This window comes from Castanea sativa, chromosome 3 (genome assembly GCF_040712315.1).
Source record: "Castanea sativa cultivar Marrone di Chiusa Pesio chromosome 3, ASM4071231v1".
Taxonomy (NCBI): Eukaryota; Viridiplantae; Streptophyta; class Magnoliopsida; order Fagales; family Fagaceae; genus Castanea; species Castanea sativa.
In genome coordinates, this window is record NC_134015.1 from 28,389,767 (window position 1) to 28,414,291 (window position 24,525).

General features: G+C 33.3%; 1 protein-coding gene across 2 annotated transcripts; it reads left to right on the plus strand.

Annotated features, from left to right (window-relative positions):
* The first annotated feature begins 988 nt into the window (after positions 1-988).
* LOC142629655 (uncharacterized) lies at positions 989-23,446 on the plus strand. 2 transcript variants are annotated; one of them, XM_075803680.1, is made up of 14 exons: positions 989-1,147; positions 6,499-7,095; positions 7,672-8,874; positions 8,993-9,320; positions 10,014-10,275; positions 10,369-10,585; positions 10,697-11,064; positions 11,208-11,708; positions 11,992-13,189; positions 13,354-13,707; positions 13,844-14,081; positions 19,536-22,207; positions 22,394-22,545; positions 22,753-23,446. In XM_075803680.1, the coding sequence occupies exons 1-14, from the start codon at positions 1,019-1,021 to the stop codon at positions 23,045-23,047; spliced, it is 8,514 nt and encodes a 2,837-aa protein (XP_075659795.1). In that variant the 5' UTR covers positions 989-1,018; the 3' UTR covers positions 23,048-23,446. The 2 variants fall into 2 exon arrangements, with proteins under 2 accessions (XP_075659795.1, XP_075659796.1); XM_075803681.1 differs by having other exon boundaries at positions 22,397-22,545; positions 22,753-23,445.
* The last annotated feature ends 1,079 nt before the right edge of the window (positions 23,447-24,525 follow it).

Sequence of the window (24,525 nt, forward strand, 5' to 3'; positions counted from 1 at the left end):
ATATCTGAAGATGTTTTGGTTTTGTTAGGAGAACGATATATATTAGTATCGGTCAATATCTGTATACCATTTTAAGCTATAAATATATATATATATATATGAAATTAAATTAATAATAGTTTTTCTTGCCATATTAAACTAATAATTTTAATAATATATATTATAAATTTTTAAAAATTTTACAAGCCTAAAAGTCTTCCCTTTTAGTAATAATGGATCAATTAATATAATTGCTTCTATCTTTTTTGTGCACACTGTACCTAATACATTAGTCAAGCCAATTCTTTTCCTATTTCTTTTTCTTCTTCCCCGCGCTTTTCACATTTTTTTTTTTATGATTGTATTATTTATTATCATAACAAGATATTAATTGATTTTTTAGTGGGAGCAAAATTATATCCCAAATCTCCCACTTTTCTAGAGCCTATAGCTTATAATAATGTGAAGTTTTCTTAATGCTAACGCAATACAAAAGAAAACAAAGTACATATTCCGAGTCTCACACTTTTTTTTTCAAAAAAAAAAAATGTCGGCACTTTTTTAAAGTTTATAACAAAAACGCTAATACGGTACAAAAGAAAACGAAGGACATTGCTTTTGTGCCCAAATAGCCTTAAAATAATTTTGTAACCTCTCTCTTTACTTTTCCTTTCCCATAAGGTATCTGATCCTGGTACTCGTTCGATGCTTTAATCCATTCTCTTTAAGGTTAAAAAGCAAAGCCGAAGACGTGGTGCTAAATGTGTATGAATATAATATGCCTTTCTTTTGATAACCAGTAATGCCCGTGCTGTGTTCATAAAAAAAAAAAATGCCCGTACTCTTTATCAAAAAAAAAAAAAAAACAGGGAATGCTCGTACTAAAGATTCCCAGGAACCTTTTTCTCTTACTTGTTTCCTTCCTAGATAAGAAAGCTCCTTCCTTTACTCTCTGTCTATAAAAGAGCCACAGAGAAATGGCCAAACGGGTTTTTGATGACATAATATAGTAATCCACGCAGAGATGATATAAGAAGAAATGATGATGAAGGAGAAGGGAGAGAGTTCAAAGAAGATGAGAGCAGTTCCTAATGATCATGGCTTCACTGAAACTGTGCTCTCTTGGTCCCTTGAACAAATTGAAAATCAAGACCTTTACAAGGACCAGGTTTTCCTTCTTCTTCTCTTTTGGTTTACTTCATTATTACTGTACAATATATCAGTCTCTGATGGTTTTATTTTTATAGCAGCTTTTTAAATAATATATTGCTTTTATTTTTAATTCTCCATGAAGCATTAAATGAAGAAATTGACGCTTACAAAAGAAGATATATGTGTTATTTTTGTTATTTCTTTACTTTATTATTTTTGTCTTGGTGGGCTTTATTATTTTAGGCCCAAGCCAAGCTTTTTTTGGCATTTCTTTTCTTTTTTTGGAAAAACCTACCAGAATTTTGAATTATATTATTTTCTTTACTAATGTTTTTTTTAGAAGAATTTTCTTTACTAATGTAGTTTGTCTTTGTGAACCTTTTTTTTTTTTTTTCAATAATTACAACAATGAGATATGAGTTATTTGAACTTGATTCTTTTTCATCGAGGATTAAAAGAGTACATTGTCTTTTATAGAGGACTAGAGGAGTACATTTGACTTTTGGGTAAACTTTTTTTGTTTTTAAACTTCTCCATGTGTTAGTAATGATATTTTTGTTTGTCAATGGTTAAAGTTTTCATTTGTTGCCCCACATTAAATTTTCCCCACCTTTTTTTAGTTATTAAAAATGAAGAAAAATAAAAGTTCATTTTCCAAAATGAGATGGAAATTTTTTGAAAAACTGTCTTATTTTTTAGTGTTTTTGGTGGAAATGTTTTGTGGTGAGATAGGGATGTATTTCAAAAAAATTTGGAAAAACTATCTTTTAAAAATAAGTCATATTTTTTTATAGGGTTTTCCATTGACTATAAATAATTATTCATTAACTGATTTTTCCTGATGCTACCAACCATAGGAAAACACAAAAAATTATCTAACATTTGAGAAATGCTTATACGCCTAGATCGAGGGTGTAAAATGGAGTTATCACTTATTTTTTTTAAACAAAAAATAAGAAAAACATAAATGAATTGAACATCTAGATTTGCATTGAGAGTAAAATTACATTTTGATAAAAATATTACAAAGCTTTGATCCTAGTTACAATTTAAAGAAAAAATATATTGCTTTGTTTACTAGTTACAATCTACCAAAATGAAAAATTACATTGGACAAAATACTAATCTAGAACCCAAAATCTAGGCTAGAGGATTAAGTTACAAAGTGGTAACGTATTAAACACCCACCTTATTCCAAAAAAACCGAACTTCTAGACTAAAGATGACCAATCACATATCCACTAGGCATAAATTGTAAAAAACACACGGTCATGTTGACTTTGAATTTAAATATTGCATGCATTTAAAATTAATGTAATTCATTTGCTAGGCTTTTTAGATCTAAGATTAATCTTTTAACTGAAAAGTATTCCATAGATCTATTTTGAAAATAGCTTAATTTACAAAAAAGGATTTTGAGATTTGAAAACATGCAGAAAATTAATTGAAGAAAATGGATCTGAATTGTAGAAAATCAAATCTAGAATTTTTATTGAAAGAAAATCTATTTGAATGAAGAAAAATCATATCTGTGTTTTAATGTCGAAAACTTATTAGAATTGTAGAAAAATTAGATCTGGAATTTAATGATTGAAAATACAATTTTAATATAGAAAAAATCAGATCTGGAAATTAAACGTAAAGAAAACATGTTTTGTGATGTAAAACATGGGATCTGGAATTTAATGCAAAGAAAATTATATTTGAATGTAGTGGAAACTAAATCTGGAATTTAATGATTAAAAATTATATTTGAATGTAGGGAAAGTCAGATTTGGAATTCTATTGCAAAGTAACAATTTTTATGATGTAAAATAGTAGATCTATGAATCAATTTAGCGAAAAGATAATCCTAGATCTAGAAATTACATTGAGCTATTTTAGATCTGAACATATAGATGTGAGTTCCAGTTAGCTCAACTGATAAAGTCTCTGATGGTTGTATAAGAGATTTGGAGTTCAATCCTTGTCTACACTAAAAACTAATTGATGTCTTGGTCTGATGATAAAAAGTAATCATCAAGAGCAAACGTCATAGGACTTTTAGAGAGTAAAATACCCCTAAAATTTAGAGCGTAAAATTCAAACACCTCAAATTTCAGGAGGTAAAATTCAGATTCTGAAATTTGCAATTTACCCTAAAATTAAGATGCAAAGGGAGATCTCTCTTAGAAAAGCAAGAAAGTTTGGAAAATAAAATTAGTCACTAAACTAACGAGAGATTGTAATCTCACGAATGCCTAAGAGAGAAACCTGAACTAGTGAAGATCAATATTTTTGTAGATCTTCTAGAAAATTAGTAGAAGTAATGTCGCGGAAACCTGAAGAAAGCACACACGATGCTCTCTTGGATGAAATAGAAACTAAACTATTAGTAGTGAATCTCGAATCCATGAGGGGTTTCCTTGAATGTACAAGGAGATAAACTAGAATTCACTGTAGAAGAAAACTAGACAAAAGTCTATGTTTATTGATAATATTCTAATTTGCCTCTGACGACTACAAAACATATAAGTACTGAGGAAAACGTCTGAAACCCTAATTCACACTAATTATGCGATTAGGTGACAAAATACCAAAATTTACCAAAAATAACAAAATTGAGTTAAATGCAAAATTATAAACTACTGACCTTAAGGGTTGTCCCAAAACAAGTACGACCTTATTCTGACTTTTGAGCAAAAAGCTATTGAGGTAACAAAAATTACTATAAATAGCAAAATCGTAGTTTTCGGGGCCTAAATGAAGGAATTCGTCATTTTCAAAGGATGCCTCATGGCAAGACGACGGCTATTGATTAGAAGGCCGATTCGTTTCACCCTGCCAAATTTCATGCAATTTCGATTTTGAGACCCGTGATTTCTACTAGTGCCTTTTTAAGCGCGTGTGAGAGTTCAAAAAAGCCATGGTAGTCTGTTCTACATCAAGAAGGGGTGCTTTGAGAGCATTCACATCAGTTTGTGTATAAGAGAAAAATGTGTAGAATTTACATAGTTTTGCTCAAAAATGACCCATATCAGTATGTGTATCATTGCGTAAATTTACAAGTTTGCTACAGTATCTGTGTAAATTTGCACTGGCACTATTAATTTTGCATTTAGTTGTTTATTCTTTCTTTATGTATCTTGAGGATGAAAGAAGAGAGTGAATGTTAGTTGTTGTGTATAAAGAAAGAGAAACAATTAATAAAATAAAAAAAATTGATATTTTAATAAAATGTAGTGTAAAATAGATAATCTGATGTGGAATGTTTTGAAAAGTAAGTTTAAAAAATAGAAAAAGTAGGTTCTTATACTAAAATATACTAGAATTTTTATATGAGTTGATGCAAATACTCTGACTAAAGGAGCTCACCTCTATTTATTAAGGAGTGAGTAGCATTATTTTTAAGCTGAGTGCTTAGAAAGTCAGCACCCACGAAGTGGGTGAGAGACTTATCTCGAAAATAATGAGATTTGGTTAAGGATATGGAGTCAAAAACGTTGTTTGTGTTTTAATACAACTTATATGCTAGCTTTTTTAGAGTTTCACTTTTCTCACTTTTTCAAAGTACAATTATATTTTAATACACTTTTAGCAAAAAGCTAAATAAGTTGTTCCTAAACGCACGTAATCTTGGGAAATTTACTGAGGTGCCAATCAGCACATTTTCTTTTTTCTTTTTTTATAAGAACCAAAACTATATAGGGAAAATCAGCACTTCTAAAGTGCCACTTGGCACATCAATGATAGTTTCCTAGTTTAACCGTTTTGCTTGCTTTGCATGTTTTCTAGTGTTTTTTTTAGTTGAAAAATGCATTTGGATGAATTTTTGAGATATTTCATGATAAGGAATCTTTCAAAATGATAATTATGACTTTTAAAACAATTTTCATTGGGATAATTACTCAAAAATCACATTATTTGATAGTGGTTTGTTTTTATTAGCATATAAGTTTTATTCATTGCACTAAGCCACGTATTATAATATGAACTCAGCTAATCACAAATTTCCATCTAATTAATTTTAATTAGTCATTTTTAGTATCCAATCAAAATTAATGATCATTAATCCTATATAATTAGCCTCATTCAAAATATATTGACCGTTAAAACTTGACCTTGTGATATCTTTCAATCCAATTATTCGATTAAGGCATTGGATGTGTGGTTGTGATCGTTGAAACCTAAAGATCATCCCCGTGAAGTGTGATTGATTAATTAGTGGTTAAATTACCTTTGTACCTTGGATATGTGAAATGAGCATCTTGCCCTTTCCAAGATTGAATTATGAGTGCGAAATGGGGTGTCTACAACATAAGGTTATCTAACAAAACATACAGAGTCATAGTTTGTATATAATGGGACAAAATATACTATACGATATATAATGTATATAACATGGAATATTTAAGTGTTTCATTTGTGTTAATGTTTTAAAAGTTTATCATAAAAATTTTAAAAGGAAAAAAAAAGGTTAAATAGTTTTGAATGAATAATTGATGGCTTTATATTATATTATTTCTTTTACTATATTCCAAATGAATAGCATAGTTGTTTTTTTAAAATAAATTTGTAAGTTATCATTGAAGAACATATAATTTAGGACACTATCAGGTAATGTCATTGTTTCCAGTTTATAGGCTTTGTATTTCTCTGTGAGAGTGGGGATCGGAATTTTCATCGAATCCCCCTTATGACCCATGGCTTTGTTTGAAAAAACAAAAAGGGGTGTTTCACTTTTCCTTTTATTTTTTTTTTCCCAAACTCTAGTCAAGTGTATATTCAATTGAGAATCTGATACAAAGTTTCCTCTAAGAGATTCTATCCTCCAAACTTGGTGGTCTCTTTTAACCTGATAAAGTGTAGAATTTTACATGCCTATTTGTTGCACACTCTGCTGGTAGAGTAAAAGCCTAAGCTGTTACTTGATTCTTCTATCAGACGATGTTTTCTAAATTAAAAGAAATTACAGATAGGAAGACAAAGCTATATACTTGTTCTTATCATTTTCCTGGGGGAAGAAGTATTGTATGTACTACAAGAAAGTATCTTGTAAAATTGCTATTAATAGTAAACTGTCCTTTATTTTGAATGCTTATTATAAATTGAATCTAGCATTCTCATTAGATATCTTATTGAGAATATAAGGGGGTGTTTGGGAGAGAAGTTTGAGTTATGTTGTTTGAGTGTTTTTGATATACGTGTGGGTGAAAAAGTGTATGGAAATGTGTGTAATATTGTTTAAAATGTGAAAAATGTGAGTTAGAACTCACTTACCAAACAGGGCCTAAGTGAGCTTAGCAGCTTATATATTTAAGCGTATAAACCTCCATTGAACTTCCTTGGTACTCTATTTGAATTAACACCTTGATTCATTCTTTATAGGTAAAAAACATTCCACAGTCCTTCGAATCAGTTCACCAGTATCTTGGTTCATACGTTTACCCTTTATTGGAAGAAACTCGTGCACAAGTCTATTCAAGTATGGAGAATGTATCAACAGCACCTTTTACTGAATTAAATGCATTTTATGAATCTGAGCCAAACGGAGAAAATTTGTATGATGTTCAGGTTGATTCCTGGAGTAACCGATGCAGTGATTGGAGCAAGGAGCCTTACAAAACGTTGCCTGGAGATATTTTAATTTTAGCAGATGCTAAACCCGAGCATATTTCTGATTTACAAAGAATAGGAAGGTCTTGGGCTTTTGTAATGGTCACTAAAATCCGAGAGGATGATATTGATGACAATGATGATATCCAAGAGGATGATATTGATGATAATGATGATATTCGAGAGGATAATGATACATCTACTAGCTTTAAAGTCAAGGCATTGAAAGATATTGATGTTGATGTTGGGAAGAAATCATCGTTTGTGGTTTTCTTGACAAATACAACCCCTAACAAGAGAATGTGGAATGCACTGCACATGCATGAAAATCTGAATATCATTAGAAAAGTCTTGTGCACTAGTTCTTTGGTAAGCAATTTGGGTATGAAAGTTGAAGATTTAATACTACTGAGCATTAGATTCAGTTGCAAAATGGAATTGTACCATTTGGATTGACATACGATTCATGCAGATACAACAGAATAGTTAGCATGGATTATAGTATACTGATATTGTTTTAATTATTATTTGACAAAACATTTTACTTGAGAAGAATTAAGAGGAAGATAATTTTTTTGTGCATTATTCTAAAGATGTTTTCTTAGTTGATCCTTAAGCAACAGTGCTTATTTACTTATCATACCAAAGGAAGTTCCCACTTTTCTCTTTCAGAAGCTGGTATTAGTATTCCTCCCCCATTTACAATAGCTGTGCCTTTAAACTATTGTGATTATGATAATATGGTTTGAGTTTATTAGCCCTCTCTGTCCCTCTCGCTCCAAATTTGCTAATGAAATATCATGCACATGCATTTCGTTAATTTATCTGTAAGTCAATTGCAATAAGGGAAACTTGTATTGGTTTTTCTAAATTTATACTTGTTTTACCATCATTTGGTGCTAAGACTTTCTTTAATTATTTTCATTTTCTCATGTTGAACAACAGAATGAGAAAGACTGTGAGCTCTGTTCTGCACAGAGTGATGGCAGCTGGGATGAGAAATTGGCAATGAGTATTACTTCAAAACTGAATGAATCCCAAAGCAACGCTATTCTTTCTTGTCTACGTAAGATGCATTGCAACCACAAGAAGTTGTCTGTGGAACTTATATGGGGTCCGCCTGGTACTGGCAAAACAAAAACCACTGGCACCCTGCTTTTCACCCTTCTAAGAATGGGATATAGGACTCTTACTTGTGGCCCAACAAATGTTGCAATTAAAGAAGTGGCCTCTCATGCCCTAAAGCTGGCGAAAGAATCCGTCAAAACCAATATTGGAACGGATGCTTTGTTTTGCTCACTTGGAGATATTCTCTTATTTGGGAATAAGAAGCGTCTCAAGGTTGGTTTGGACATGGAAATTATAAATTTGGATTATCGGGTCAAAAAGCTTAGACAGTGCTTGGGGCCTCTGACTGGTTGGAGGCATTGTTTTACTTCAATGATTGATCTTCTTGAAGATTCTGTTTCTCAATTTCACATCTTCTTGGACAATGAACTGATCAAAGAGAGAGAACAAAATAGTGAAGAAGAAATTAAAGAGATAGAAAGTGAGGATGAAACTGATGGTGGCGAGGGGAAATGCAAGTCATTTCTTGATTTTCTGAGAGAAAGATTTGTTGCTACTTCATCACAACTTAAAAATTGTCTTCTAGTCTTTTGTACACATTTACCCAAGAAATACATTCTCGAGCACAATTTCCAAAACATTTTTTCTCTTATTGGCCTACTTAAGTCTTTTGAAACCTTGCTGTTTAAAGATGATGTGGAATCTGAAGCACTGGAGGAGCTTTTTTTACATTCAACAGTAGGTCAAGATATACCATTCCCACTGTATGTAAGGAGAAAAGAATGCCTTTCTCTTTTAAAAGAACTTCAGGGTTCATTTAATGAACTTGATCTTCCGAGCTCTAGGAACAAATGGTCAATAATGAATTTTTGTTTCAAATCAGCTTCCTTAATTTTTTGCACTGCTTCAAGTTCTTATATGCTGCACGCGGTAAAAATGGACCCACTGAACATTCTGATTATTGATGAAGCTGCACAATTAAAGGAGTGTGAGTCGACCATTCCCCTACAACTTCCGGGATTAAGGCATGCTATTCTTGTTGGTGATGAGCGCCAATTACCAGCAATGATTACAAGCAATGTATGTAAATGCTATTTGGTTTTTGACACATTCATACCTTTGTTTACATGTGAATTGGTTTTCTTTGTTTTTTTTTTTTTTTAATGTTCTTTCAGAATCTTTTAATTTTCTTTGGTAGATTTCTAAGGAAGTTGGTTTTGGGAGAAGTTTATTTGAGAGGTTGAGCTCATTGGGTTGCACAAAGCGTCATCTCAATATACAGTACCGAATGCATCCATCTATTAGTTTTTTCCCAAATGCAAATTTTTATGACAACAAGATTTTAGATGCTCCAAATGTTAAAGGAAAAAGCTATGAAAGACAGTATCTTCCAGGGCCGATGTTTGGTCCCTATTCTTTCATTAGTGTAACAGATGGTAGGGAAGAGAAGGATGATTCTGAGCGTAGTTGGAGAAACATGGTTGAGGTTTCTATTGTGATGAAAATGCTGAGGAATTTATACAAAGGTAACTCCTCTTGAAGTCTCATATTTTATGCCAACCTCGAGATTGTCTTTAATTTGAAGAATAAGTTCAATCAGGCTTTATGTTGCTATGGGCTTATTTTCACAATCGTCGTTGTCTTTGCTGATGGGCTGTTTGTTCAATTGCACTTCATTCTTTCTACTCTATGATCTTATTCTTGACTTTTTGCCACATTTAAGCCATTCGTTTGATGCCAGTATAATCTGATTCGATTGATCTCTAATTCCCTAGAAAATACAAGCAGGAGGAAGTTGAAGAGTTTTTTCAAATGGACTTTGTTATTCTGTAAGAAATGATACAATTGCAAAGGGAGGAAACTCTATTGAGACTTATAATATATGTGTCTTGTTGCTTGTCAAGCAAGATATATTTTGATCCTTGTAGATCATGTACATTTTTACCCGAGAGTAAGTTAATTCAGCATATGTTAGGACTGGAACATAATGGAATCTCAATGAATTCGAAAGTCAGCATATTAAATCTTTTAAAATACTGTAAAGTACACATTTTTGTCATTTAGACTAGTCATATGTCTGAATCCGTTAATTGTATGTCTTTACCTCAATCTGTCATGATGGAATCACCTATGTTAGAGAAACAAGTTCTTAAGCTTTGTTTTATTTATTTTTATATTGATTTATTCTTTCCCTCTTTTGGCTTTTGCTTTTAATTCAGCATGGGTTGGCACTGGCTCCAAACAGAATTACCACATTGGTGTAATATCTCCTTATGCTGCTCAAGTAGTAGAAATTCAAGAAAGACTTAGATGGAAGTTTGATGCCCTTGATGGATTTACAGTAAAGGTCAAGTCAGTAGATGGGTTCCAGGGTGGGGAAGAGGACCTAATTATAATGTCAACAGTAAGGTCTAATACTCATGCATCAATTGGGTTCACATCAAATCTACAGAGAACTAATGTTGCTCTTACAAGGGCCAGGTAATATTTTATGTAAGTTCTTTCAAGAAGTTTGTCTTTGCTTCCATTTTAACAAGTATTGTAAATAACGATTGGCCTTGTAATACCTTTCAGGCACTGTCTATGGATATTGGGAAATGACAATACACTAGTGAATAGTGGATCTGTTTGGAAAAACTTGGTCCTTGATGCTAAGAATCGTCAATGTTTCTTTTACGCTGATCAGGACAAGGATTTGGCTAAAGCAATTTTAGACGTGAAGAAAGAATTTGAACAGTTTGATGATTTGCTTAATCCTGATAGCATACTTTTTAGAAATGCTAGGTGGAAGGTATTTGGCACCCTTATATCTATACTTTTCATTATATATTCTTAATACCTTTCTTAATATGCTTATGTACTAATTATAGTTTCCTTTATTTCCTTTTTGCAATATCCACAGGTTCTTTTTAGTGATAACTTTCTAAAATCATTTCAAAAATTGAAGTCTGTCCGGAGAAAGAAATCAGTTATAAACCTTCTACTTAAAATTTCCAGTGGCTGGAGACCCAAAAAGTTAAGCGTAGTTTGTGAAAGTTCTTCACCGATCTTAAAGCAATTTAAGGTTGAAGGTCTTTATATTGTTTGTGCAAATGACATAGTAAAGAAATGGAGTGACATTGAAAAGGAATTGAGGTACTCTCAAGTTTTGAAGATCTGGGATATAGCACCTATAGAGGATATTCCAAAATTAGTGAAACCTCTTGATAGTATGTTCAAAAAATATACATATGACTTTATTAATCGCTGCCAAGAGAAATATCTTGAGGGGTATGTGCATTTTTTTGCATTCTTGTAGATCCATAATAATGTTTCCAATTTTGAAACTTGGATGATGCCTTATATTGATATTTTAAATTTACTAGGATTTCTTTTTTATATTTTGAAACTTTTTCCCTTTGCTTTGTGTTCAGGGGTTTGGAAATTCCAAAGAGTTGGTCAATCTCTACTGATATTTTCCGGATTAGGAAACTTGATAACCATGAAAATGGGATTAATCTAAGTGGTTGTGCTACTGATGGCAGAAGTTATGTTGAGAATGCTAGAGTGAATGAGAGTCTTATGCTGATGAAATTCTACTGCTCATCAGTCGCAGTGACCCACTTGCTTTCTAACCATGATGGTGGTGAATTGGATCTACCATTTGAAGTATTTGACCAAGAGCTAGAGATAGTCATTTTTCCTAGAAGTACATTTGTACTGGGGCGGTCAGGTACTGGGAAAACTACTGTTTTGACTATGAAGTTATTTCAGAAAGAAAAACAGCACCATATGGCAAGGGAGTTATTGTATGAGGAAAAGGAGGTTAAGGAGACTGCTGCTAAGATGAAGGAAAATGTATTGCACCAACTTTTTGTGACAGTTAGTCCTAAACTGTGTTATGCTGTAAAACAACATGTTTCTCATTTCAAAAGGTGTGTAGATTATCTAATAAAATGGTTTTCGTGAATTTACTTTGCGTCTTTATGAATTAGTTTGCTTGATTTTGGACTAGAAACATGAACTCAGTATATACTTTAATTTCTTCAAGTTTTTGAGAAATTGGAAACATGACATATGTTTGATATTTCTTTTTGTCCTTGACATGGATTGGTTGTTTCATTTCGTAAATGTGATATGCACTTTTCTTTCTAGGCAATAATGTTGGTTAATATAAAATAAAAAGCCTATTGTAACAATTTTTTTTTCCACATGCAGCTTTTCCTATGGTGGTAATTCTTCAAAAGGAAGTAGTTTAATTGATATGTATGATTTTGACGATGCCTCTCAATTCAAGGATATCCCAGATTCGTTTGTTGATGTTCCTCCCCTGTCATATCCTCTTGTCATAACATTTCACAAATTTTTGATAATGCTTGATGGAACTGTGGGTAATTCATACTTTGAAAGATTCCCTAAAGCAAGGAAAATTTCTAAGGGTCCAATAAGTAGTAGTTCAGTTTCCTTACAGAGCTTTATAAGGATGAAAGAAGTTAATTATGAAAGGTTTAGTACAACATACTGGCCCCGTTTCAATACCCAGCTAACTAAGAAGCTCGACTCTTCTAGAGTTTTCATAGAGATTATTTCCCATATAAAAGGTGGCCCACAAGCTACAAAGGCAGGTGATGGTAAACTCAGTCGTGAGGACTATGTTCGACTATCAAAGGGCCGGATTTCCCTTCTATGTAGACAGGAGAGAGAGATAATATATGAGATCTTTCAAAATTATGAAAAAATGAAGAAACAAAATGGTGAGTTTGATTTTTCTGATCTTGTAATTGATCTTCATCGTCGATTAAGAGTTGAAAGATACAAGGGCGATGAAATGCATTTTGTATATGTGGATGAGGCGCAGGATCTTACATTAAGCCAAATTGCTTTATTCAAATATATTTGTAAAAATGTTGAAGAGGGTTTTGTTTTCTCTGGTGATACTGCTCAGACGATTATGAAGGGAATTGACTTTAGATTCCAAGATATAAGATCCTTGTTCTACAATAAGTTTGTGCTAGAATCAAAAAGTAGCAGACAAGATGGAAGAAAAGAGAAAGGAATAATCTCAGAGATCTTCCATTTGAGCCAGAACTTTCGTACTCATGATGGAGTTCTTAAGCTATCACAGAGTGTGATTGAACTTATTTATCATTTCTTTCCTCTATCTACTGATATTTTGCCGCCTGAGACTAGTCTTATATATGGTGAAGCTCCTATTTTGCTTGAATCAGGGAACAAAGAAAATGCTATTATAACTATTTTTGGCAAAAGTGGAAATAGTAGAGGAAGTATTGTTGGCTTCGGTGCAGAGCAGGTAATATTGGTACGAGATGATTTTGCTCGGAAGGAAATTACCAATCACGTTGGGAACCAAGCACTTGTTCTAACGATTGTGGAGTGCAAGGGCCTTGAATTTCAGGTGCATAAAATGCATGTTTAGTCATTTGTTTTATTACTTTACAATTTATTTATATGTTTTAATATTATCACTTCTTTTGTTCAAATTGAAATCTATTAACATTATCAGTAATTTATTGGGTCATATTTTTCAGCCCATTTATGACTCATAATTTCCTTGTGTAGGATGTATTGCTGTACAACTTTTTTAGCTCATCATCTCTGAAAAATGAATGGAGGGTGATATATAAATATATGGAAGAGCAAGATTTGCTCGACTCAACTTTACCCATCTCCTTCCCAAGTTTCAATAAGGCTAAACACAATGTGTTGTGCTCCGAATTGAAGCAACTTTATGTGGCTATCACTCGTACCAGGCAGAGGTTGTGGATTTCTGAGAATTCAGAGGACCTCTGCAAACCAATGTTTGACTATTGGAAGAAAAAGTGTCTTGTCCAAGTCAGACAACTGGATGACTTACTTGCTCAGGAAATGCAGGTTTCTAGCAGTGCAGAGGAGTGGAAGTCCCGGGGCTTTAAGGTTACTATTGATTGTGACCCTATCTGAAGGACCTACTGCTGTCTTCTCTCTCTCTCTCTCTCTCTCTCTCTCTCTCTCTCTTCTTTGGCAAAACTATTACTGTGGATGTCCAACTCTTGTATTTGTTTTTTTGCAGTTGTATTTAGAGCATAAGTTTGAATTTGCAATCACGTGCTTTGAAAGAGCTGGTGATATTTATTGGCAAAGAAGGTCCAAGGCTGAGGGCCTTAGAGAAAATGCTGACCATATGCGTGGTTCAAATCTTGGAAAGGCAAATGTTATGCTTAGGCAAGCTGCTGAAATATTTATAACTATAGGCAGAGTTGATTCTGCTGCACAATGTTTTTCTGATTTGGGGGAGTATGAAAGAGCAGGTATGCATTGGATTCTTTGACTTTAGTCTAATATAACCTAGCATTTTTTATGTACATTTCATTATTGTTCTAGCGTTGCAACTACATCATTATTATGGCAAATAACATCATCTAGAAATTTAATGTTTGAAAATTAAAAGTTAATATTTTGAGTTTTAATGTAATAAAAGTTGGAGAGATAATTCTGCATTAGAGAATGGTGTTTTCCATGGTTTTTTAATTATTTTTATTTTTTATTGTTTAGAGGGAGAGGGTTTATTTTCTAGTGCAATGTCTAAGTCTTATCTTGCAAAGTGCAAGTGCAAGTGCATAGTCAAGGTTTGAGAGCAAACACATTATAAAAAAAAATTGATAGGTAGGACACTGTTCAACTTATCCTTCTCTAAACCTCACTTAAATTGGACCAACATTGGAATGATCCCTTCTTGAATAAGTTGAGGAAAATATTTAAGAGGGGAAAGGTACTCCACATTGATGTAATCAGGAAGAAGTTTCTATAAGAGAATACTCAAAGACCAAAACTATTTGAATTTTTGTTTGAAACCAAAACTATTGAGTCCACATGACGAGGTTGGCAAAACATGATCAAATGTAATTAAGTTTTAAGAGTCTTAATGAGTATTTTGTGTGTTTGAAGTCCATTTCAAATCTGAGACAAGACCGAGATTGTAGAAGTTCACAAGTTTATGGAATCTTGATATATGCTCGATCAAGAATCACTAATCTCAATCTATTGAGATTCGTTTGGAATAGATTCCAAGTATGTTTCAATCAGCAGCTAGGGTATCATGGTTTTCAATCCAAGGTAAAAAATAATAATAATAAAAGCAATTCAATGGCTCACTTTTCAAGACTTTTGGAGAACCGTGTAGTGTAAACAAACTATAGGAGATTTCCAAGTTTTCTCAAAGTATCAACCGAGGATCATCGTTCATGTTTACAAGGATTTGGTGATCAAGGTGAAGTTGCTAAATCCGGTTAATATAGAGTTATTGGAGTGAATCTTCAAGTGGGTACTTGAAGTTGTGAGCGGGTGTTCACATTTAATAGAGTTCGCTTGTATTAGATTTTGTGGATTTGAAGCTGTGTATAGTCACGTTAGTAAGTACAGTGGAGATAGCAACATGGAATAGGGTAGGGGTGTCCACCCACCCGTTGGACCCGACCAATCCGCCGAAACCGACTAGAACCGACCCACCTATGATCGACCTAAGAGCTCTGGTGGTCGGCAGCAAGTTCCAAACCCCAAAAACCAACTCCAACGGTTCTCTCCTCTAAAACCCGCATCAACCGACCCGATCATGAAACTTATCAAAATCCAATGATCCAAGCTTTTTCTGGCAAGTTTTTGGTAAAAACTTCAGATCCTACGAGATTTATGCCAAATTTGGGGAGATCTTGGCCAAATTTTGTGATAATCTCACTGAATCTAGCGAGATCTCACCAGATCAGATCCGGCGAGATCTCTGTCGGATCTGGCAAGATTTCACTTGAACTACACTGTCTTGGCCTGCTTTCTCCACCATTAATAGTTTCAACTGAACCGACTACTATTCGACACGAATCTAACTGCTCCGATCTAACTCCCTCGCCGATCGACGATGGGTCTAAACTTCCTCCACCCGATTTGGTTGGGTTGGGTTGGTCGTGGGTTAGGCATAAACCCAACCCAAACCAATCCGTAGACACTCCTAGAATAGGATTATTCTATTTGTAAAAACTTCAATTCTACACAGTGGATCTATTTTGCAACTAGGATTGGAGGTTTAAGCCCTTGGAATGGTTACTACTTTAGGCCAATATACCACTACTCCTATCCTGCATCAAATTCAAATCCTAATCTTTGTTGGAAAAAGATTAGGAGTAGTCTATATAAATACTTCTACATAATTTGTTAAAGTTAACATAGACATTGGGTTTAATTAAATCTTTCTAGCATTGTTAAAGTATTTTGGTTGTAATTGCTTGTTCCTTCGAAGTTGTGATTGCTTAGGAAATCTTAGTGTGGTTTCCTTGGGTTTCCCTTTTTCTCCTTCAATACACTAGTTTAAAACTAGACAATCACCTTAGGTACTACCACTTAACACAAAGGGTGATGTGTTTTGTCAACCTATTTGGCCGAATTTCAAGAAGTTTATTAGAAAGTTTTCTTTCTTTGTTCTTTTTAGTTTTTCTAGAAAAAGATGTAACTATCCAACTCATTTGACCTCCTGATTAGACCTTTTTGTACTAAATCTTTCCAATTTTCTCGTTCTCTCAATGGTTTGGTCTCTAAAACATTGTCAGCTTAAATAGTCCTATGTATATATATTTATCTATAATCTATAATCTATAATAAATACTATATGACCGAAAGATTTGACTTTTTGCTGACCTTCTTATATTATGCCACTTAAGCTTTGAAAGCCTCACGATTTTACATATCATCTAATTTTTGTTATTTTTTTTAATGCATAATTGCTTATTGTCTTCTTCTTCTTTTTTTCCTTTTACTGTATAATTCTTATTTTCAACCGATATTCCCAACACTTTTTCTTCCTCCCTTATTCGATTCTCAAATCTCATTGTCTTTGTTCAAAGCCAAAAGCCCTCCTTGTATTTCACTTTCTGTCCAACTTCTCTAATATAATCTCTCCTCTTTTTCTCAAACCTGATCTATTGGAAGAAGTATGGGCTATCTCTCCTATCTCGGTCTCTTCTCCTCTTATTCTTTGTGTTTTCTCTACTTTGCATTGATTCTTTTTCTTCGTTTTCTCTGTGTGCTCCTCTGTCTTCTATATCTTTGTTTCTTCTCTAGCTTTGACTTGTTTCTCTCTCTCTGTGACCGCTTCTCTCAATTTCTTTGTTTTTTCAATTTTGGTTGCACTAGCTCTACAACATTAGACATTTTGATATAGAGTCCCAGGAATTAGAGGGATATGGAGATTGAGGAATTTCTTATACATCCAATTGTGCTTGAATGGGCTCCAACAAAAATTCCTCAGATAGCTAAAAAATATAAATGATAGTTAGAGTAAAAAATATATATAAATGATGCTAAACATACAACAAATTTCAACACCTAAATGTCACCAGTCATAAATAAAAAAAATGATATTTGTTTATATTATTTATTATGATATCTCCATTTACCAATCACAATTATTATCATATCAATTTACAAAATGTTATGTTATAAAATTTGTACAATCTTTAGCATTTTACAAAAAAATTAGTTTAGAGTATATATATATAGTGGTAATTTCGAAATAGTACATCACTATTGATTAGTACCGAAATATATTGTTCCCTTAGCCAAACTAAAATGGTCTCTAATATGAAATTGACTCTTTGCTATGTACACCGTGTATTTGACAAAATGTCTCACTTATGCATTAGTTTAAGTCAACTTCATGGTTTGTGCCTCTTGTTTAGTTTCCACTGGTTATCTTCTTCTTCTTCTTTTTTTGTTTGTTTGTTTGTTTTTTTTGTTTTTTTTGGTTTCATGTGCATTTAGGCATACTAGACCATCAATAATTAATTGGTATTTTTAGTCCATTAAAACTTTCATCATAACAACCCAAATTGCAACATTAGAATATTATTCTTTTTACAATGGAATGTTTTATAAATTATGTTTTTGTATTGATATACATTTTCAAGGGTAAATAAAAAAATGGAGAAAATTATATATTTGATAACATTTAAACATTAAGGGATAAGACCATTACTAAGTGAGAGATAGAGGGGGAGATTTCTTTGGAAAATATTAGTACTATTTTTTTTAAATATCTTTAAGTAGTTTTTCTATGCTATGCACGGGTTAGCAACTAGTAATATATAGTAGCAGAAGATGTTTGACTATTGGTTAACCTTTTAATATTTTGCCACATAAGTTTTTTATTAAGTTATTTATTATGTCAAAATGAGAGTTTTAAACCGACTACTACTCAACACATTGAAGAGTTTTAAACCAACTGCTATTTAGCAACATGGAGAGTTTTAAACCAAACCGTTATTATGTCAAAAAGAGAGTTTTAAACCAACTACTACTTAGTAAACTAAAGAGTTTTAAAACAACTACCACTCAACAACATAGAGAGTTTTAAACCAAACTTAAGACGTTTGACTATTAGTTGACCTTCTAACATTTTGCCACATAAGTTTTGGTAGTCCTACAATTTTACACATCATTTTTTTATTAATTTATTTATTATGTCAAAAGAAGAGTTTTAAACCAACTGCTAAATTAATAAACTGAAGAGTTTTAAACCAACTACTACTTAGCAACATGGAAAAATTTAAACCAAACCGACCTATTACTATATATATATACAGCACCACTCCAAAACCCTTTATTCAATTTACCCTCTCTCTGCCATTTCTGCTCTTTTGCTTTTACAAACTCTTTGTCCTCTAGTGTCAAGGTATCTTTTAATATTCTGTATTTGTGTATCTTTTTTCATATTTTCACTTCTATTGCCCGTGTGTTTTTGTAATATTTTATTAAGAACCAAACTTCTAGACACCATGTTTGATTCTAGAGTTTTTATAGATGGAGTAAATGCTAAAAGAAAGCTAGAGGTAATGGATGCCACCAAAATATCTTGATTTTTTTATTCTCATGTTTGAAATCTTAGTTTTGTTGGATGAATACTTTGTGCCATAGAATGTTATTTTTGTATCACTCTATTTGCATTTTTTCCCCCCTAAAAGAGCCACAATGGAACTTGAACAAAATTTCTCTCCAAACTAATTTGGACTTTGGAGAGAAACCTTCAAACTCCCCATATATCTTTATATTGAGTGTAAATTTTAAAAATCTAACTGTTTGATTGAATGTTCTTATTATATCCTTCATGCTTGCAAATTTTCAATAAGATCAAAGATCAATTGCTATATTATCAAATAAATGTTAAAATTTCAAGTTTTTGTAATCTAAAATTGTGTATAAAAAATAAGTTTATTGATCGAATAGTAAATTATATCTAATTTGAACAAAATTTGATATGTGCGTTAAGAAAATAAAGAACATAAAATTCAACAATTAGATTTTCAAAATTCGCACCCAAAATTTTCAACTGTTGGAGAGAAACTTTGTTTGTAGAACTTAGAAAATTTTCTTTTGTCATCAAGTTATTGTATTTGTTGTTCCATGTTTTATAAAAGTTTAAATATGGTAGAAACATAAGTAGTGTGCCTTTATTTCATCCTATAAAAAAGACACCATATGGTTATTTTTTCAATATATATACATATTTGTTTCAGTATTATAAATATTGAATAGTGAAGATACTTAACAATCGTTAACTATCTAGCGGGTCGCATGGGTTAGCAACTAGTTTGTTCTTAAAATTTGATCCAATTTTCATTTTTGTACCACAAATGTAAATAGTTGCAATGTCATCCCTGAAAATTTATTAGGTACAAAGTATGTCCCATATATTAACCGTTAATTTTAACTTATTATTGTAGGAAGGCTTTATTTAGAAAAGTGCGGGGAGTCTGAACTTCAAAGAGCAGGGGAATGCTTTTGTCTAGCAGGGTGCTATGAACTGGCAGCTGAGGTGTATGCTAAAGGCAACTTTTTCTCAGAATGTTTGAAAGTTTGCACCAAGGGAAAATTATTCAAAATGGGTTTCAAGTACATTCAGCATTGGAAAAATAATGCAACTAAGGATTTTGTTGTGGCTAGAAGAGGAAAAGAATTAGACAAGATTGAACATAAGTTTCTAGAGAGTGCTGCTCGTCATCATCATCAGCTTAAAGATAGCAGATCCATGATGCAGTTTGTCAAAGCTTTTCAATCCATGAATTTGATGCGCAGATTTTTGAGATCTTTGGATTGCCTTGGTGAGCTTCTATTGCTGGAAGAAGAATCAGGAAACTTCTTAGAGGCTGCCAACATTGCAAAGCTGAGAGGGGAGATTCTACATGAAGCTGATCTTCTAGGGAAGGCAGGGAATGTCAAAGAAGCGTCCATGCTATTGCTCTTCTATGTGCTGTACAATTCACTTTGGACACCTGGAAGCAAGGGCTGGCCACTAAAGCAGTTTACACAGAAGCTGGAGCTTTTGGCAAAAGCCAAGTCATTTGCTAAGAATGACTCAAACTTTTATTCTTTTGTTTGTACAGAGGCTGACATTTTATCAAATGAGCAGAGTAACTTGTCCATAACAAAAAAGTATTTGAATGCTTCTCAGAGACATAATAGTGTTGGTGGTGAAATAATTTCTGCTCGAAAAATTCTAGATGCTCATCTTCAGTCAAACTGTGCAAAGTATGTGTGGCATGATTATTTTGTTTTTGATCTGACAAAGCATTCGGAACAGGTGACATCTAGAAATCAGATTTCTGTAGAAACACTGTTTTACTTTTGGAATTTTTGGAAAGATAAGATTCTGAGCATTTTCAAGTATCTCAGATGTCTCGACACTCAAGATGTTAATGAATATAGAAGTTATGGAGATTTCTGTTTGAATTACTTGGGGGTGCGGAGGCAGTTTCATAATCTTAATGCAATCTATGTATTGCTCAACTCTGATGCGGATTGGGTCAGAGAGGACAGTAGATTCATTCATCGAAATGGAAATTTGGTTTATATTGATGTGAGACATTTTGTTGCAACTGCTCAAAGTTACTGGTGTTCAGAATTACTTTGTGCTGGTATGAAGGTTTTGGCCAATCTTGAAGCCCTTTACAATTTCTCAATGAATAATTATGCCCTCTCCCTGTTCTGCCAAAGCAGATCTCTTACGTATATCTATGAGGTTGCAAAGTTTCTTTTGGAATCCAAATATCTGAACTGTAGTCACTACAACAATAAGACATTGCAGAGATATGTTGAACTTTCTACCAAGTCTTTTTTTGGCTATATATTTCCCCTAGATTGGCGGAAATCATTGGCAGAGAACATGTTTTCTCTGAGAGAATTGGAGGTTTCAAGGAATTTACTAGAACAGGTCATAATTGAAAACATCAGCTTGAAGGGTAAGTTGACATACGGGCAAATTGGAAGAGTTGTAGTGATAACCCTTGGATTGGGTAAGATAAACAATGGTTTATATAAGGAGATTTTGAAAAGGTTTGATGGGACTTATGGAAATCCACCATGGAAGACATTCATTCAGGTTCTCCGTGGGAATATGGGACCAGAATTTCCTCAAGGTACTTTAACTGACAATAACTGTGAATCTCCAAGAGAACCGTGCATTCTGCTGAAGCTACAAGAAGCTTTGCTGGATACTTACAATGCAAATTGGAGAGAAGTTGACTATATTTCACCTGGTTGTTTCTTGTATCTTATTGAGCGCCTCCTAATCTTGGCATCTTCCTTCAAGGGATACTTTATCACTTCGAAGTCTTCTTTTGCTGAATGGTTTATCTATCAAGCTGCAGATACCAACCCAAATTCCACTTTAGTGGCTCAAATGAGACCATCCCATATTATCTTTGAGTTTATTGTCAAAGTTGTTCAGCGGCTTCTTTATGATAAGAATGATACAATGGATTGGATCAGAAGGTCTGATATAAATGTGAAGGACTACTATCCACTGTTGGTATTGAGATTGGTTTCTATAATATGTTTAGTTCATCTGAATTCTGGGGAATTTTTGGAATTTCTTTTGGAATTGCTTGGTAGGAGCTATATTACTCTGCAACTTCCGTGGGAATTTTATGATTTCATTCGGAGAAAACAGAAAGATATAAATGTGAATGTGCTAGCTGAAGCATTTAAAAAGATTCACAATCCTCTTGTAATTGTGAGTTTGGGAGGCAATTGTTCAAGGTTTCTATGTCCAGATGCCATTTTTGTGGACATGACGGTAAAACAGTGCAGGGAGGACATGTTAAAAGTCTTGTTTCCGAAGACAGTGAAACCATCACAAGGTCAAACTGAGACATTTGAAGTGGGAGTAACTAACTCTGGCAATGAAGTGCTTTCTTCAGGCACTTGTGATCAAGACAGTCGTAATTGTAAGTCTGCACCTTCAAACTTTGCTTTGGTGGCAGATCAGGGGGACTCGAACAACATTAATGGAAGCAGGCTGCGAGTGAATTACTTTGGGGAAATATTTGAAGCTTTGAAGTCGTTGGAGTATGGTAAAGATCCAAGGAGCTTTTTGTTAAATGTCCAAATGATGAAGGTAATGCAAAAATTTTCATAAAATATTTGACTTCAGCAAAAAGCCTTCGCAAATGAGTATCATACTGTATTTTTTATCTTTTCCTATGTAAGCTAATGCCAAATTTTCATATAATATTTGACTTCAGCAAAAAGCATACACAAATGAGCATCATACTAAATTTTAATTCTGTTCCTATGTACATAGCAGGTGAACGTGGAGAAAAGTATTCACCTTGTCAGTACTGCTATGCACGAACGCCTTCAGAATGCTATCAACAATGTTGATGAAAACCTATTGGAGGAAGTAGACAGCATGGTTGATGAACTGAAGCAACTTTCTGCTGCACTGGATGTGAGGTCAGTATGTACATTGACTGTGATATGCCTAGCCTTCTTTTGCTTTGTCCAAAAGGGGTCCTTGCTCTAACTTACACATTATTGATGGATTATATGGACCAATTTTTACTGTGTTTTATAACTCATGTACGTGGTAGTGATGGAATATCAAAACCTTCCCTTTTTTACTGACTTTTTTCTTCCCTCTCTTTTGCATCATGTTCTCAGTGAACTGGAACTTGGAAATAATATGTCAACAATTCAAGAACTTTGCAAGAGATTGCTGTCAAGAAGGCCAAATCTGGAACCTATCTTAAGTAAACAATTCTTGCAACTGGGCACAAACCTTGTGGTTGAGACTTCTGGCAGTATATCAAATGAGCAGCAGTGTGATGTAAAGGACAGTGATAGCAAAGCTAAGGAAAACACCAGTGCTGATGTTGCCTCGGTCTCCAACCGTAAAAGCAGCCAGGAAACAGAAAATAAGGTGAAGGGTAACAAGTCCATGAAAAATAAGGGGTAAAAAAGGAGGCAGTAATAGATAAATAGATGTACATGAGTTGAAAGTTATTATGTATTGAACATTTCAGAAATTGTCTTCTCTATGCACTTGAAAGAGATGAACAAGCTGATCAAAAAAAGAAAAAAAAAGAAAGAGATGAACAATCTAGCATTTCAGAAAAGATCTTTGGATCTCAATATTTAGCACTTATTGTAGTATAACGCAGTGCTATAGAAGTTGCAATTCAAGGGCAATGTGATTATCAAAGGAGGTTGTCTCGTCCCATCTTTTTGAGCAGTGTGGGGTAATAGGAAAAAACAGATAAACTTTGGCACCTAAGGTTGTTTGAAGTTCACACCCAGTGGAAAATAATAACATAAAGTTTAGGAATCAATAATTAAGTTTGCATGTTGTTGTCAATATTTAGGGTTCTTTGAAGTCAATACCAAGCCATTGGAAGAGAATTCCTAAAATAATAATAGTATTAAAGAAAAATGTATCAATATTGAATTTTGGAGCTTTAAATACGATTCTCTAGTTAGATGAGAAAAAAAAAAAAAAAAGAACTGCCTAGTGAAAAATTTTTAAATACCCCTTTTATCAAAATCCATTCTTTTAGCTTCAGAAGTGAAATTGCACGGGATATCTCAATAGGTTGGTCTCATGGAAAATCCCATGAGGTTTGGTTTGAGTCTTGGAATTAACATACCCATGGTTCTTCATTCTTGTGGACGGGATGGGAACACGCAGTGGCCTCGCCTTGAAGAAGTTCCTCCTAAAAAAAGACTTTAGAAGTGATATATAGTTCTCCCTAGCAAGCATATACATATCCATATTTTCTTTCTTTCATTTTAAAATAATTGCTACGAATGTTCAGAGAGTGCCAATTTAACCATATAATAAGAGTTTAGAAAATTTAAAGTGTCTTGTAGATGTAATTACGAACATCCTTGTATGAGCAAGTATTGTCTTAGATAATGAAGAATAAGAGCAGAAAAAGAAAACCCTTGCTAGAATTAAGAAACACCGTTGAAAATGCATCACGTAATGCAATTGTCACAATTCTCATTAATGTGTACTCGATGCACGTGTATGTGTGATGTTTATATTACATAACAACTCCCTAATGTTATTAGGGGAGCATATCAAAAATTTGAAACTTTAGAGGATAAAATCAAAAGACCCTAAAACTTTAAGGGTGTGTTTTGCACTTTAAGCAATAGAATATGTTAGGTTTTGAGATTTTAGATTGGCAAACCATGAACATAACTGCCTTAGTTTAGTGCTTTTAAAATTTCAAAGTGCTGTTAAGTTCGCTACCCAGGTGCTAGAAAGTCACTATGCAAAATTGTGTTCAACCAATCAAGAAGCCCCGATTTCAACAAATCGAGCTACATCTCAACAAATCAAATCTCAAGATTATTGAAATATAAAATTCAACCCAAAAGTTCATTAAGTGATTAGGGTTTTGTGCGATCAAGCCAAGGGTATATAAACAA

Coding starts and splice junctions, on each gene's coding strand:
- LOC142629655 (XM_075803680.1), top strand. CDS start 1,019: ATGATGATGAAGGAGAAGGGAGAGAGTTCAAAGAAGATGAGAGCAGTT. Junction 11,065..11,207: donor CAAGAGAAATATCTTGAGGG/GTATGTGCATTT, acceptor CTTTGTGTTCAG/GGGTTTGGAAATTCCAAAGA. Junction 22,546..22,752: donor TCTGCTGCACTGGATGTGAG/GTCAGTATGTAC, acceptor TCATGTTCTCAG/TGAACTGGAACTTGGAAATA.